Below are 17772 nucleotides of genomic sequence, written 5' to 3'. Positions count from 1 at the left end.
TGCATAGTGCTCTGTTGCGTCACTTTGTATGGGTAGGCGTTTTCATGGGTATCTGACACAGTCCCAGATTAACTAAATGCAGTAAACCTGGCATTGTGCCAAAATGGTGTGCCTACTACAGAGCGGCAGAGACTGCTTTAGCCGGGGGTGGGTCCCAATGTGACAATGAGTATTGGCGCCCCCTCAATGACCACCTCAGCCACGGATTCCCTCACTACCACTCTTTACCACTGCCCCTCCAGTCTCTATAACCACTCTCTGTCAGATGTGGTTAATTAGTTTTATAGCGCCACTCATACCAGTGTAGGGTGTCAGAGCACTTTACATGACACACACTACACAGAGACCATCACAGATGTGTAAATCAGTGTTTAGGAAATGTTACATAAGGCAGAGGACTACAAGGTGTAGGAGTCACATCACATGTCGTCCAGACTGGTAGTCAGTATCGTTTAACAGTGCTTGGTCTGGAGAAGCAAATACTCAGAATTAAAAACTTAACACCATGGTTGGGGGTTAATTTTAATCATCTGAATTGATATATAGCCAAATTAACCTTTTTTGCAACATTCGGATAATGAAAGACTGGGGGAAAACCATAACGCTCTAAACTATACCTTGCAGCTTGCATGCAGCTCTTAGAAGAAAATTAATAGCTCACTCTTCTATGTTAGGATTATAATCTATAAACTGCAAGTAAAAAAAAGATCTTTCAGACAAAAGCAGTAACCCACTGACCTATTTACATAATATGCACTTTGTGATCTTAATGGTGTATTTTCTTTGCAGCAGGCATATTATCCCTCTAAGCTAAGTTTGGATGAATCAAAACTTCCACTTGACAAAACTCATCTTGCTCCAGGAAGAACATTAATCACCGAAGTTATCTTGACATTTTTATAGTTGCCTGAAAATGTCTGGAGGCCAGGAACGCAGCAGCAGGTGCTTTTAAAAGAATATTAGACTTGAAAATAGGGCACCCCCACCCAAAGTCAGCACCCAGTGCGGTGGCACCGGTCGCACCGCCCTAGAACCGACCCTACAGAGCGGCATAATGAGGAGATATAGATTTCTCCTAATTACTTCCTCTTTCTATGCATGATGCATTCTGCAATTCATATAGAAATAGGAAATTGCTTCTTAGAATTGCTTTTGTGCAGGAAGAAAGACCTTCCTACACAAAAGCAATCCTGACTTAACACAGGCACCCTTGTAGCATGGTGCAAGAATGCCTGCTTTGGCGTTAGGCAGCGCACTGCGACAGCGCTAGGAGAGATCAGAAATGCACCATATCTTAGTAGATATGACACGTTTCTGCTATCTCCCTCTCACACAGTGCAGCACGTTTCCTCGCTGCTTTCCATTGCATGAAATATTAGTAAATCCTAAGTGTATAAGGGAGAAGATGATTGGCAGTAATATACAAATGGCTGAAAGAGCCGAGCCGAGCATGGTAACGTTGTTCTTACAAGAAGATAGTCAAAAGCCTCAAGGTCTTGTTCTGTAGCATGATGGGGAGAGAACCTATATTGAACCTGCCTAAAATCGTGTCAACCCAAAAATTCTACAAACCTATTTCTCTGAGTTTTGAGGCGAAAAATCCCTTTTGAAAGCCTAGCAAGCATACGGCATATTAATAGAAAGACAATTAATAAATACATTGTTTGCAAAAGTGGATTTTCGGTTAAAGAACCCAAAGTTTCTCTGTATTGACCTAAAATTGAGACTTCTGAAGGCTGATGAAAATGTTGCGAGATTGTAATTATTATCAGTACATCTGCATCATGAGACCATTTAAAAGGCAGACATTTCTTTATATAAATGCTGCAACAGTGTCCAGCAAGGATTCGCCTGGCAAAACGATATTTACATTCTTTTGCTATAAAACATCTTTCTTCTCTGAAAGCGTTACACAATGAGGGTGATCCAGTGGTGCTCAGTCTCGCCAGTTACTATGGAGATTCTCAATGTTTACACTGACAGCACACAGAATGGTCCTCAAGTGTGGCACATTTTGCCCCATGATTTGAAAGCTCATTCTTTTGATGTAGTTATTGTGGTGCCACTCAATAACTACTTTGCCGTGGTTGTCTGCTGCAAAAGTAGGCATCTCAGTGGCATGCATATGTTGCAACCAGCAAGAACCTCAATCCTTTTAGAAAGTTTGGCGGATATGCGCCTCTTTCTTTATCTCAGCTGCCTTTCATCTGAATCCACCCACAGCGCCACAAAGCAAGAAGCAGGTATTGGTAGCAGATTGTGTTTCTGTGCTGAAAAACTGGTTCTGTGCAAAAGAAAATGGTTTGAAATAATAAATGTTTTGGTAGCTTCTTGCCTGCGTTCTGTAACCCATGCACAGGACATCCAGCCAAGATAATCAACAAACTCCAGAGGGCCTAAAACCATATTCATTACACCAGACCTGGACGGCTTAAGTTTGATTGCTTCACTCCAGCGGTAACAGACTTGAACTGGCAACCAAAAGATGAAAATACCAGTCTACTTCACCAAGGCATCCATCTGCCCTTTCATGGTGACCAGATACCTGTGGATGATTGCCCATAAATGTCTTTTCAACTCTGTAAACACAAGTCTTTCGCTTGAAGAACCCTTTGAACACGAGACTCCAATATCTAGAACCCCGCCTTACTTTATCTGAGAGTCCAAGAAGTCTTCCTGAGATCTGCAGATATTTGTAGACCTTTATCCCTACCTCCAAGTGCTTTGAAGTGGCTAGACAGAAGCGGTAGTAATTAAATAATGTAATGTTTGGGCATACATCTTAGGTTGATATTCATAGTTACATCTAATATCATTCCATATTTAATTTTCATTCTTTTTTATTTCATAAAAGGAAGGAAGAAAAATAAACGTGAGAAATCTGAAACGTATCTTCCCCCTCTCCTTAGCTTACCTTCTCTTTTCTGTAGCATCAGTCTCAGTTTGTTTCCACTTGATGGATCTAAAAGGAGAAAGCAGGATCAGATATGATAAGGTGCAAGTGTAGTCTAGCCCCTACCCTAATCTCTATGCACATTCCTTGTCTGGCATCTCTTGAAATGACCACAGGGTCAGCATGCATTGCGATGAGGAAAATGGAACTGGGCATAAGTGAGTGTCACGCCGCACGAATTTAGGCTGTCCTGGGATTTTGGTGGGACTTAATCCATTAACTGCTCCTGTGTATCGGTTTTGTCTACAAATACGTATTTTACATGTGGCAGATGACCGTGTGTTATGGTATGTTTTTAGTGCCCTGACAAACAGCACTGGCTTATTACAGTGGTTTATGCTTTCGAACTGCAGACAGAACTCAACTTTTCACCGGGTTTTTTCAGTGAATATAGATATAAATGTATCACTGAAAAAAATTAGTTTTGATTCTTGATCACACGCATACAATTTCTAAAATTCACCAGTTATGGTAATCAATGCAATCAATGCACTTTGTAAGTGGTGGCACTCTCCATGTGGTTATCTTCAAAGCTATGTTTGTGTGTCTGTGCCATTCCGAAAATGGTGTTAAGAGCATGGCAGACGGCACAAAATATGGCACGTGTTGACGCATTGATAACCATAAATGGCAACAAGCATTGAAAATGCAATAGGTCTCGCAATAGAAGAGTTTTACATTTTTCGTTTTGCAAATGGATGAGTGGCGTTGCGTGGATGAGTGGCGTTGCGTGGATGAGTGGCGTTGCATGGATGAGTGGCGTTGCGTGGATGAGTGGCGTTGCGTGGATGAGTGGCGTGTGTGAGTGGCGTTGCGTGTGTGAGTGGCGTTGCGTGTGTGAGTGGCGTTGCGTGTGTGAGTGGCGTTGTGTGTGTGAGTGGCGTTGCGTGTGTGAGTGGTGTTGCGTGGATGAGTGGGGTTGGAATGCAATAGGTCTCGCATTAGAAAAGTTGTAGTTATTGGTCTTGAAAATGACATATTTAATTTATTTTTTCGTTGTTAAAATTGCTAAATTGATGGCTTTGTCATTTACAATCCCAATAGTTATAACTTTCGCGAATGTGACACCGATAGCATTTGGAATGCAACATGTTTTGTATTTACGTGACTTATATGGCAGCTCTCGTCGTTATGCTACATCTCTAGAGAGCAGGAGAGTGCAGCAGGGGAGAGAAGCACAGGAATGCAATATGTCTCGTATTAGGAAAGTTTGAGCTATTGGTATTGTAAAGGACACATTTTTTATTTATGTTTTTTTTTTTAAAATAGCGAAATTAATAGCTTTGTCATTTACAATGCCAATAGTTATAACTTTCGCAAATGTGACACCTATAGCATTTGTAATGCAATATGTGTTGTATTTACGTGACTTACATGTATTGATATTACAAATAACAATGGCTTTTAATTTTTTTTCAAAGTTATTGTAATTTATAATGGCACTAGCTTAAAGTTTTGTAAATAACTTTTGTGAAGATTATGTTCAGTGTATTTTATTGTGACAAAAAACCAAGAACCGAAGTGAAATATTAACATCTTTGTTACATTTGTAATAAAGCTTGAAACATTGAGAGAACATATGTGAACCTGTTGTTGTTGAATGGTTGCATAGATTGATGCTGTGGTGATGCGGAGTGATGTTGTGATGGCGAGCGAGTGATGCTGTGGTCTTCAGTGATGCTGTGGTGGCGCATAGTGTTGTTGTGGTGCCCCTGAGTGATGCTGTTGTGGTGCGGAGTGATGCTGTATGTTATGCTATGCTATGTTTTGTTTTGCTATGCTTTGTTTTGTTTTGCTATGCTATGTTTTGCTATCCTATGCTTTGATTTGTTATGCTATGCTTTGTTATGCTAAGCTATGTTTTGTTATGCTATTTTTTGCTATGTTTTATTATGCTATGCTTTGTTTTGCTATGTTTTGTTATGCTATGCTATGTTTGTTGTGTTTGGTATGCTATGTTTTGCTATGCTATTATATGTTTTGTTAGGCTAGGTTTAGTTGTGTTTTGTTAAGCTATGCTATGTTTTGTTGTGTTTTGCTATGTTTTATTATGCTATGTGTTGTGTTTTGTTATGCTATGTTATGTTATGCTAAGTTTTGTTAAGCTATGCTATGTTTTGTTTTGCTATCCTTTGCTTTTTTATATGCTATGTTTAGTTTTGCTATCCTATGCTTTGTTTTTTTATGCTATGTTTAGTTTTGCTATGCTATGTTTTGTTTTGTTATGCTAGGTTTTGTTTTGCTATCCTATGCTTTTTTTGTTAAGCTATGCTATGTTTTATTATGCTATGCTTTGTTACGCTATGCTGGTGAGGTTGTGTGAGGGTGAGTGAGGGTAAGTGAGGGTAAGTGAGGGTAAGTGAGGGTAAGTGAGGGTAAGTGAGGGGGTGTGAGGGTGAGGGGTCAACAGTTTTATTGGTAACCCCGTCCCACCTCGCAAAGTTGTTCAGTGCTCTGTTACATATACATTGTAAGCGTAAATGGAAGCCAGGAACGCAAGGTCTGTTAAGTGCGTGTAAACATCGTGACAGCGCCTTTATGTAAGCCTCCTGTACACAATAACATTACATCCCAGTTTAAAGCGAATTCCAACAAAAGCACGGCGGTGAAGGAGCGCACACTGTAGTCGTAACACTGTCCCCCCTCGCAAAATTAATAAGCAGGAGTAGGCACTGTTGATCAGTAGCTTAATATAATGCTACAGCACGTGATAACATGTAAGGCCCCTGAACGCAATTACATTACGGCCCTGGTAGAAGTTTTCTGTTGCACTTAAAGCATTTTTTAATAACAGATGGGCCCTGCGCGCCCAGAAAAGTTGCCCTGAAAGCATGGCTGCGAAGAAGCGCACACTGAAGTTGTAACCTCGTTCCTCCTCACAAAGTTGGGGAGATGTGTTGTGGCTGCCTGCTGTTCATATGGGGGTGCGAGGGTGAGGGGGTGCGAGGGTGAGGGGGTGCGAGGGTGAGGGGGTGCCAGGGTGAGTGAGGGTGAGGGTGGGTGCGGGGTGTGAGGGTGTGTGAGGGTGAGTGAGTGTGTGTGACAGTGAGAGGGGGTGTGAAGGTGTGTGACAGTGAGAGGGGGTGTGAAGGTGTGTGATGGTGAGAGTGTGAGGGTGAGTGAGGCTGTGCGAGGGTGAGTGAGGGTGTGTGAGGGTGGGTGAGGGGGTGTGAGGGTGAGGGAGGGTGAGGGAGGGGGTGTGTGAGGGTGAGGGGGTGTGTGAGGGGTGCAAGAGTGTGGGGGTGAGGGGGTGTGAGGGGAGTGTGTGGGGTGGTGAGGGTGTGGCGTTGTGAGGGTGTGGGGTTGTGAGGGTGAGGGGTTGTGAGGGTGAGGAGTTGTGAGGGTGAGGGGTTGTGAGGGTGTGTGGGGGTGACGGTGTGTGGGGGTGAGAGGGTGAGGGTGGTGAGGTGAGGGTGGTGAGGGTGAGTGAGGGTGTGTGAAATGTTTGTTGATTTTTGTATTCATCAATGTGCCTTAGATAAATAACATGACGGTGATTCACGATCAGCAAAGCATGATGCAATAGTAAAGAAACAGAGGTAACATGCAACAGAACCAAGAGATTTACAGAGAAATGCACATTAGCAGATCATTCCAGGGCAAAGAAGGGCTTGCAAAGAAAGCGCTGGCTCAGGCGAGACCTAAAAAAGGCACCGAAAAATTGACAGGTATAACTTATAATGTATCTCCTAAAAAACAGTTTTGTTAACCAACAAAACCCAAATACAAACCACTCTTTGTTGATGGCACATAAGTAACGCACAGAGGTATTAAATTGTGTAGCTCAGTTTTCAGAATCTCGGAGCCCTCCTGGTGACACCGAGTACCAGTTTTCAGAAGCAGAAAATAAAATGAGGCTTACACACACCTAGCAGCTTGAGTCAAATGTGCATGTGGTTTCTCCCTACGGTTAATCTCACTCGCATTTAAAAGTACGGACCAGTCTGTTCTTTGTGCACCACATTAAAGATCAAATGTGAGCCCCACAAGAATGTACTTTAACAGTGAAGAACATGCCCTCCTCCTGTTATACCGGGCCCAGAGAACGCAAACTCTAACACTATGACCCTCGCAAAGTTGATACGCAGGAGTAGCCAGTGTTCAACAGTAGCTTAATATAATGCCACAGCATGTGATAGCATGTAAGGCCACTGAACGCGATAACATAAGGGCCCTGGTAGAAGTTTTCTGTTGAATTGAAAGTACTTTTTAACAACAGATGGGCCCTGCGCGCCCATAAAAGTTGCCCTAAAAGCATGGCGGCGAAAGAGCGCACACTGCAGTCGTACGACCGTCCCCCCTGGCAAAGTTGTTAACTGCTCGGTTAAGTGCGTGTAAACATTGTGACAGCGGCTTAATGTAAGCCTACTGTAGACAATAACATTACATCCTAGTTTAAGCTAATTTCAACAGTTTTATTGGTAACCCCGTCCCACCTCGCAAAGTTGTTCAGTGCTCTGTTACATATACATTGTAAGCGTAAATGGAAGCCAGGAACGCAAGGTCTGTTAAGTGCGTGTAAACATCGTGACAGCGCCTTTATGTAAGCCTCCTGTACACAATAACATTACATCCCAGTTTAAAGCGAATTCCAACAAAAGCACGGCGGTGAAGGAGCGCACACTGTAGTCGTAACACTGTCCCCCCTCGCAAAATTAATAAGCAGGAGTAGGCACTGTTGATCAGTAGCTTAATATAATGCTACAGCACGTGATAACATGTAAGGCCCCTGAACGCAATTACATTACGGCCCTGGTAGAAGTTTTCTGTTGCACTTAAAGCATTTTTTAATAACAGATGGGCCCTGCGCGCCCAGAAAAGTTGCCCTGAAAGCATGGCTGCGAAGAAGCGCACACTGAAGTTGTAACCTCGTTCCTCCTCACAAAGTTGGGGAGATGTGTTGTGGCTGCCTGCTGTTCATATGGCATCGCTGCTGTGGTTCCTCTGAAGCTTTGTCACAGCAACTTGTTAATTTATGTTAGTTAGAGCGCCCCAGGCCGTGACTGCATCTGTGGTAAACTTTGGCGTTAGGTGAACTTAATTTTATTGCAAGTGGGGGAAATGTGCTGCCTATGACTGCAGGAAATGTAAAGGAACTGGGTCGTAATTTTAAAGGCAGGACGCTTAGTATATTTATAATGGTGGTAAAGGGAGAGAAAAAGAGGGTAGAAAACAGAGATGGTGCCTAAAAGCAATGTGTAAGAGGATGAAAACTGTGCATACCGTTCGTGGTTTCGTTGGACGGCGGGAGAGAAAGGACCGGGCGTGTGAGAAGCAACGGTGCTTAACAGAACACGAGGAATTGCTGTGTCACATGCTTGTCCAGCCTAGGCTGCATGGAGGAGTATATACAATAAGGATCGGGGTGTGCCTAAAGAGGTAAGGCACAAAATATATAGGTTCAATAGGCCAGGGCAAGGAAGAGTGAGAACCGCGGGCCAGATCGGTCAAGCGTGAGAGACCAAGGACGGAATGGTTGCCGGCTTGAAAGTAGATAAACAAGCTTCTGTGTTCTGCGACACGGCGGGCAGGGGAGGGGGCGGAGCGGGGAGAGGGGAGAGGTGCGACACGGCAGGCAGGGGAGGAGAGTAGGAGGAGGAGGGGGGAGGAGAGTAGGGGAGGCACGGCCTAGCGGCCGTGCAATCAAGAAGTGAGGGGGCGGAGCTGGGGGAGGCTGTGAGAGAGAGAGTGGGCAAGGCAGGCGGCTGAGGGCATGTGCATGCGCTTTTAAGCTCAATGCGCATGCGCATTGAGCTTAAATTTCACGGGCACTGCAAGGAATCGCCACGATTCCTTGCAAGTTGGTTAAAGAGTGTTTAAGCCCCCATAGTCTCGCAAGCTCGATGCGCATGCGCATCGACAGGCGAGACCTAAAAATCATTGGTTATATGTGTTTAAGCGAGAACCATAACTCACCTTTTAATTGCATTTTATTTACAATGAATGTCATGTGGGCTAAATTTCCATCCCACACTGCATGCGGTCTTTGGCCGTGTACAGCGGGAGGTTGGGCTTAGACCCCTCCATCAAACTCATTTCACGTGTGCACCTCTTGCTTCGCACCGCCTGCCGGGCTCACCTAAGAACATGGGCATCAATTAGGGGTCGCCAGGGGTCTCAGCTGCGACCCCTAGCTTGCCCCTTGCAACCCCTGGCACTGTATTTGAGACCCCTGGCTTCAGAGCTGTGAAAATCAGTTGCTCCAACCTCATTGTTTTTTGTCAATGTTTTTATGATACAAATAGGGAATACAAATATTCACTATTAGTGTAATAATAAATGAAGTACAAGTAGCAGGAATGTGGTCATTCCTGTCCTGCGGTAAGTAACACATGCTTCTAAATGTATGTTGTGTGCATGCTTGAAGGTGTGTGTGTGTGTGAGAGTGTATGTTTGATTTTGTATGGATGTTTAGGCATGTGTGCTTGAGTGTACGTAAAGGTCAAATGGAGTGTGATTTCACTTCCGCTACTCCTGGCCTTTTGGTGAATTGACGTTCATGCATAAGACGTCTCTAACACGTGAATAAATAAATACTTCTTTATTCATACCGCCTCCGTGGTATCTTCCTCATTGTATATGAATACAATTTCAGATTTCTGTATGGTATAAAGGAGTGCACAAGTGCAGACCTTAGTTCTAACTGTTGTTTGCAGACACTATGGGGCCCATTAGGATGGCGGGCGGATTGCCCCCGCCAGGCTAGCGGTGGTCACCGCCGGCCTGGCGGGGGCAATCCGCCCGCCATCCGCTCCGGAATGACCCCGCCATATTAGTATGGTGGCAGTATTATATGGTGGCGGTGTCTATCAGACACTGCCGTCCATATTAGCATGGGCTTTAGACAATGGCTTTCAGTGGCGGCAGAAAGGAATGCGGAGACTCCTTGCAGGGGCCCGTTGCGGGCCCCCAGGGACTCCGGGGGGGGGTTTGGGGGGTGCACATAGGGGGTACCTATGATACCCCCCAGCAGTTCCATGCACAGCATGGCAGGCACCGCGCGATGCCTGCCATGCTGTGCATAGAAGTGCATAGCATGCCTTCCTGCCATTGTGGCGGGCGGTGCTGAGTGCACCGCCCGCCACAATGGCAGGAATGCAGGATGCGCCCGCCACTGCGGTGGGCGCATCCTAATGCTGCCCACGGGACCCCCGCCCTTATGGCGGGCAGGGACCCCTATGTGTTAAATATTGATGAAATGATATTTTCATTTTGTAATCTGTACAATATAAAGGTTCCATTCCAAAATTCTCAAACCCTTTTTTTGAACACTAAGAATGCTGAAGTACATATGTTAATTGGGAACATTTCCTGCAGTAACTAACAAGTTAATTACAGAATGTGTAGCTAATACACGTTTATTAAAACCCAGAGAAAACACATCCTTTGAATCAGTTATTATGAACGGAGCTGAACTTTAGGGAACATTGCCATTTCTTGGTAGAAAATGTGGAGCACAGCCTCTGAATTAATACAACTCCTGCTTGAACTTTTTGATACAACCGATATACCATATTTGAGTCTCCCCAACGCTGCCACATAGGGAGCACCCAAGCCGCCAGGAATTGGCCATATATACCTCCTTCATCAGATAGAAGCAGATTCCCATTGGCATTTTAGTATTTCGCGTCTCTAATAGTGAGGGGATAATGTTAACTACCAACATAATCAGGTCTGATTACAGACAGCTGTCTGGCAGACATATTGTCACTTCGTTTCTCAAGATATGTATGGGTGTTACAGAGGGGTATTTCTTTCACACTATCATGGTACTGTCTGACGGTATATTCTCCCACCTTCTATCAAACACTTTCTTTAAGATTAATTGTTTTCAGAAGCAACAGCTTCGGATGGGACCATTTGGGGAAGTAGGAACTTTTGGAAAGAATGCTTCCCACCCACTGCAGTGCTACTTTACTTCATTGACAGAAATGAAATACCTTAACTGAACAAAATTAACAAATACGTTCAATTTGTGAGCAGTGCTGCACTTAATGTATATTTTTTCTTTTTACTTATTTTAAAACACGCTGTGTACAGTCGAAATGAGTCTGTACAGTACAAATGAGTCAAAAGACTTTGTTTTCACTTTTATTTTCACTACTGCCTCGTTCTTTCTTCCATTCAGCGCCTATGTCTACTTGCCTCTCCACCTATCTGCTGCTAAGTGTCCAGGGGCTTAAATATGTGCCCTTGCGTCATTTTTACGCCGCTGGTGCGTCACTTTTTGTGATGCACCAGCAGTGTAAAAAATGCGCCATTTTATTTCATATTTACATAATGACGCATCTAGGTAGATGCATCACTTTGTAAACCCCTGCGCCACATTCAGCGGTAGAAGTGGGCGGGGACGGAAGGGCACGGCGTGCCCCTACTTCTAAAAAATTGTTCAGTCCGTTCCCCTACTTCTTGCTTTCAAAAAAGCGTCCCGGGAGGCAAGAATAATCCAACTTTGAAACGATAACTTTTTTCATTCCGCTTCCAGGGGCTGCTCGCACTTCTCTGTTGAAATCCAGAGGCTGCAGCAGCCCCTCCCTGAGCTCGCACAGACCGAGGAGGCCCATTGTTATTCCGATTGAGGCCGATTATCCCCTTTAGAATGACAATGCGCTGCCCTATCAAGAGCCAGTGAGATCAGAGTTGGTGATAAGAGAGGAGCTTTCCCCAAGCAGAGTACTGTGGGGAACTTGACAAAGCCTTTGTCAATGTTTTACAGGGAGTGAAGTGAACTGGGCAGGAGCAGTGACCGCAGTGACCAGACAGAAGAGGCAACAGGAAAGGAGAGGTATTAGGGCAGGAGAAGTAACGGGGCAGGAGAGGTGACGGGGCAGGAGAAGTGACGGGGCAGGAGAGGTGACGGGGCAGGAGAGGTGACTGGGCTGGAGAGGTGACGGGGCTGGAGAGGTGACGGGGCTGGAGAGGTGACGGGGCAGGAGAAGTGACGGGGCAGGAGAGGTGACGGGGCAGGAGAAGTGACGGGGTAGGAGAGGTGACTGGGTAGGAGAGGTGATGGGGCAGGATAGGTGACTGGGCAGGAGAAGTGACGGGACAGGAGAGGTGACGGGGCAGGAGAAGGGACGGGGCAGGAGAGGTGACTGGGTAGGAGAGGTGACGGGGCTAGAGAGGTGACGGGGCAGGAGAGGTGACTGGGTAGGAGAAGTGACGGGGCAGGAGAGGTGACGGGGCAGGAGAAGTGACCGGGCAGGAGAGGTGACTGGGTAGGAGACGTGACTGGGTAGGAGAGGTGACGGGGCTGGAGAGGTGACGGGGCAGGAGAAGTGACGGGGCAGGAGAGGTGACGGGGCAGGAGAGGTGACGGGGCAGGGGAGGTGACGGGGCAGGGGAGGTGACGGGGCAGGGGAGATGACGGGGCAGAGGAGGTGACGGGGCAGGAGAGGTGACGGGGCAGGAGAGGTGACGGGGCAGGGGAGGTGACGGGGCAGGAGAGGTGACGGGGCATGATAGATGACGGGGCAGGAGAGGTGACGGGGCAGGGGAGGTGACGGGGCAGGAGCGGTGACGGGGCAGGAGCGGTGACGGGGCAGAAGCGGTGACGGGGAAGAGGAGGTGACGGGGCAGGGGAGGTGACGAAGCAGGGGAGGTGACGGGGCAGGGGAGGTGACGGGGCAGGGGAGGTGACTGGGCAGGGGAGGTGACGGGGCAGGGGAGGTGACGGGGCAGGGGAGGTGACGGGGCAGGGGAGGTGACAGGGCAGGGGAGGTGGCAGGGGAGGTGACGCGGCAGGAGAGGTGATTCGGCAGGAGAGGTGACGCGGCATGAGCTAGAGCAGTAACCGGGCATGAGTAGTGAAAGGACAGGAGCAGTGAAAGGACAGGAGCGGTGAACGGGGCAGGAGCAGTGAACGGGGCAGGGGCAGTGAACGGGGCAGGAGCAGTGAACGGGGCAGGAGCAGTGAACGGGGCAGGAGCAGTGAACGGGGCAGGAGCAGTGAACGGGGCAGGAGTAGTGATGGGGCAGGAGAGGCGATGTGGAAGGAAAGGCAACAGGGCAGGAGAGGTGACCAGGCACAAGAAGTGACTGGCAGGTGACGTGACAGGCAGGTGATGTGATGGGCGGGCAGACTGCCGGTCTGTCAGAACACCGAGAGCCTGCTTTTGGCTGTCGCTGAGCCCCCCACGCACAACGCCACCACCCACAGCGTGTTTAACTGGGCTCTGGTGAGAGGCCCCCTCCTCCTTCCCTTTAAACTTTGTTTTAGGCTTTGCTGCCTCCCGCTCTGCGATCAGCTGCCTTGGCGATTGTGGTCTTTCTTCCCTGACCCCTGGTCTCCAGATTGAACTCCTCTGCCCCAGCTCCTCATGGACGATGAGGCTGTGACTTTGCTGCGGACTGCCTTTCTCCCCCCGGACGTGCTGGCTATGGCAGCCCTCTTCCTGGACTTTCGGACTTGGACCTTTATGCTCCCCGCCATTTTCTTTTTCTTTTTATGACTCGCTTCTTCTTCTAACTTTCTCCTCCGTCATTTTATCGATCTCTGACCTGCCCCTATGTCCCAGCGACCTTTCTTTTGTCTCTCCTGTTGCCTCTGACACACTCCTCACTGTCTTACTCATTACTATCTGCTTCCTCTCTCGTTTGTCTCACTTTCCTGCCATTCTCTGTCCCTCGCTTGGTGCTGTGACTGCATCCCCCCTCCGACCCCACTTAATGGGACTCTGCTTTTCTGTATATAGAGATAACTCTAATCACTAGTATATGCAGTAGACCATTGTACTCTCTACCATTCCTATGTGACTCTTAGAGTATATCCATTCATATCCCTTCCCTATGTATATAGAGATAATTATAATCACCAGTCTCTTCTTTGTGTGACTTTACATCTTGTACATTTGCAATTTTTTTCTGTGGGTATCTTTTATGTAACACATGTAATCCTAAGTCCTTATGTTTTGCAACTAGTTCTTATGTAAAGCGCTCTGACACCTTCGGGTAAAGTTCGCGCTATATAAAATCGCATTAAATAAATAAATAAATAAATAAGGATCAAGACTGATTTGCATATGGCTGGGTCCAAACTGGAATGGCATGGTGTGCAAAGAAACAATGGATTTAGGCCCAGATCTCTGCACTGAGGTGAATGTATGATATTGTTCTGCATTCTGCCCACCAGTTGTTCTTTTTGCTATATTATGATCGAGCAGCTAGCTGGCTGACATGAATAAGAAGGAGCCTTTGTGGGTTTCCGTGAGTCTAGATTCTCCTGAAGAGTCCCTTTCTCTTCTGAGCCCTGCTTAACACATGTGTATAGGAGGAGCCCTGCATTCATGACCTCAATGTTTGAGACAAAAAATAATCATGGATTTCTGAACAAGGAGAGTAAAAGCATTAAGGTAACATGTTGTTCCTGCTTATATTTCACACGCTTTACATAAACCTGTATTCCCTATGAGTGTTTGCTTTTTCCTGAATTAAACCTCAAATAAACATATCCATTCTTTTAATTAAATAACGTTATAAGCTGTAACTGGTCAGTGAAATGCTAAACGTACTAAAAATTGGTATGTTTTGCTATTTCTAGCCACACCCCTGACTCCGCCCACTGATCCAATCTTCGGTTATTCCCGCCCCCTGATTCTCCACCCACAGTTCCCCTACTTTTATTTTCCCACTTCGACCACTGGCCACATTATACCTGCGCCAGGTATAATGTATGTAGGGTGGGCCTTCTGACGCAAGTATGCCTCGTAGAAGTGGTGCAGTGAAATCTATGAGATTTGACTGCGTCACTTCTAGGACACAAATGAGTCAATATCTTATGCCTGCCTCACAGGAGGTGTAAGACTGACACAGGCACATTTGAAAAGGGACTTGCCCATGTGAAATTACCCATTGATAGAGTTGCGTCCAGCATGTCACAAGGAGAGTGCAATGAAAAGTGACACATCACTGTTTTCACTCAGCGATGCATCACTTTTCATAAATGAGTCCCCCAGTTTCTGTGTGTGACCAGTCTCTACATCTGGTTGTCACAATTGTCTCCTGCTCATCTCTCCATGTCCATCATCCCTCGTTAGGTCTGAGCCAGGTCTGGCCTATCACATTGCTTCCTTCACCGCATGGTAAAGCAGTACTTATTGGCTTACCCAATGGTGCTTTTACGTAGCGTTTAATAGTAGAGCTTTTGACATTTCTGAGAACTGCAGAACACATAATATCATCTAATGTATACTCTTGGGAAGGGTGAAAGGCTGAGTTGGTCCTGCAGCGATTTGAACTTGTAACACTGCCGATCACCACACATATCAAAGATATGAACTTAACTCAATGAGGCACATTGTCTGCTACCTATCTGATCACAGACGTCCTTGCATGTTACGCAAAATGCAGGGTGCGATTGGGACCAAATTTGTCCCGGACACCAAAAATTAGAGTGGTTCGTGTTTCACGATATTGCTCATTACACTGCGTAGTAGTATCGGTGGTGATGCTCATTGACGGTGCTCAGTACAGCCAAAGAGGGTAACAATGTAATTAAAAGGGAAGGACCGCATGTTCAAAGAGTGTATGCAGCAAACCTGGGACTGCAAAGCATGTCAGTGGGTGTGCAGGGTATAGGTTATGTGACAGAGGGTAAATGTGCTTAAATGGGTGGATCAGTTTTCGAAACTATATGTGAATGAGTGGTATGTGTCGTTCGAAAAATGTAAAATTAATTATAATTATATCAAAGGTATAGCTAAATAAAGCAAAAAATATTTTGTTGTGTATACATCTATAATGCATGTATACGCTACACATTCGATGATAGTGATTGTGTAGTTTAAGATTCTCTTTCGATAATAAATATAAAATACAGTTTTTTGTTTACTAATATCTTTGCATCTGTTTGACTCTGCATGAAATTTGGCACAAAAATGGTATACAATGTGAAAGTTTTGGTTTGTTAAGTTTTGTGCAGCTTAGTTCAGGGCCAAAAATATCAAAGGGGGATAAGTTTCAAAAAGTTGTATTTCACATTCAAGCTCCCAAAGGAATTTTCTCTTTCTGGTATAGACTATATTGGTGTCCTTGGAAGTTGCATTTACTTCCAAGGTTTTGAAAGTTATTTTTATACTGTTTATTTATACTCAGTGAAGTGAACCCAAAGAGGCACTGAAATTTCAAATAGAATGAACCAGCTTAAAAAGTTACTGGTTAGATGAACCATTTAAAACATACCACTAAACATCCTCCACTCAACCCCTCCTCATATTGTTATTTGATAAAAGAAACTCATTAACATTTTTTAGAATTTATTGATACATCAACTGGTGATATAGGTAAAAAAATTGCACAAAGGTATAAATCCACCACTCAATCTCATCTCAAGTTGTTATTCTATCAGTGGGCGTTGCTTTGATCGCGAACATGGTGGTCGCTCTTTGTTACAGCACCCCCTCATTGTGCCAGATATCCGTCAATGCCACCTGCTCCCCGGGGGCTCTTCAGCCCGGTCGTACTAGACTGGTGGCACCTCAGTGTCACTGCTTTGATCCGGAGCAGGCACTCCGGCTATCCTCAGCATAAGATAGATTGCTGTGGAGGTGCCCGATATCTTCAGTGTTGCCAGCGGCATCTCGGGACCCGTGAATGAAGGACCGCAATAATGCCTGGTTAGGGGCCAACTAGATCCGAACTGAGGGGGGGCTAATAGGGGTGGCCGGAATGGCTCGCAGAGGCAGACACAGCCAGCATGGAAAAGGGGAGAGTGCGCATGACTGTTTATGCGGCACGAGAGGGCAGACCAAACAGTCATTGCGTATTTAGGATAGGGCATATCACTCCTCCCCTGCCCGGCTCCTTAGGCATAGCAGCCTCAAGGAAACATAAAATAATAACAAAGTTATTATCATTTTATATTTCCTTTACACTGCTCGAAAGCAGGGAGTGTTGCTCCTCTGCCGTAGCGGAGGAGCCGCCACTGGGGGTTAACACTCCCAGCCAGTGCTGGCCCTAGCTCTGGTCACACTTGGTGCAACAGTCTCTTTTTGGCACCCTTCCCCCATTTCCTCCTTCTCCATAAATTCCCTCACTACCACTCACCAATAATGCACCGCATTTCTCTATAGCACCTTTCTGCAAACATTTCATTTTTATATATCGCTACTCATAGTTTAGTCACACACAGTTCTGTGATCTGCATAGTACACATTCTTTGTAGCAGGCACATTAACCCTCTGTGCTGTGTCGGTGGCAAGAGTGCCCATGTGAGTGCACTGTGAGCGATGCAACAGTGTGAGAGTTGGGTAAGAGGAGTGACTGCAGGGTGAGTGAGGTGACCATATGCATTTGGGTGCGGATGTTAAGTGCAGAGTGGGATGAATTAATGCATGGTTAGTGATGGGCTTGTTTGAGTGAGATTGCAGATTGAGCAGTGAGGGGGACAGGTGAGTGAAGTGTCACATGAGGGCAGGGTGAGTAGTGTACTTGTGTTACTGCAAGGTGAGGTACAGGGTGAACAGCGCAAGTGCATTGTGAGTTCAGAGTGATCACTGTGAGTGCAGGGTGAGTGCGTGAATGATGGGAGTGCATGGTGATCACTGTGAGTGCAGGGTGAACGTGAAAGCGAAGGGCGAGAATGAGGAGTGTGTCTGGGAATGTACCCTGCATTGAGACAACACTTGAAGTAGTTCAGCATGTTATTGACAGTGGGGTAGGGTTTAAGATACAAGTTAAACTACTGCTATTATGGCATTAATCAGCGATCGAGGGTGGAGGAAATAAATAATGTGCTGATCCTGCAACAAACATCAAGTCTTCTGTTTAGAGTTGCCAGCTCATTATTTTGATGTCCCAAATGGTAAAAAAATAAACAGTCA

At 45.9% G+C, this 17772-nt stretch overlaps 1 protein-coding gene across 1 annotated transcript in view; it reads right to left on the bottom strand.

The window, feature by feature from the left end:
- LOC144771920 (augurin-like) overlaps positions 1-17772 on the bottom strand; it is an 81984-nt gene that overhangs the window by 10314 nt on the left and 53898 nt on the right. The window contains exon 2 of the mRNA XM_078656157.1: positions 2915-2962. Coding sequence (XP_078512283.1) covers positions 2915-2962 — 48 coding nt within the window. The remainder of the gene's footprint in view (positions 1-2914; positions 2963-17772) is intronic.

This window comes from Lissotriton helveticus, chromosome 8 (assembly GCF_964261635.1).
Source record: "Lissotriton helveticus chromosome 8, aLisHel1.1, whole genome shotgun sequence".
NCBI lineage: Eukaryota > Metazoa > Chordata > Amphibia > Caudata > Salamandridae > Lissotriton > Lissotriton helveticus.
This window is presented reverse-complemented; position numbering and strand designations above follow the sequence as displayed.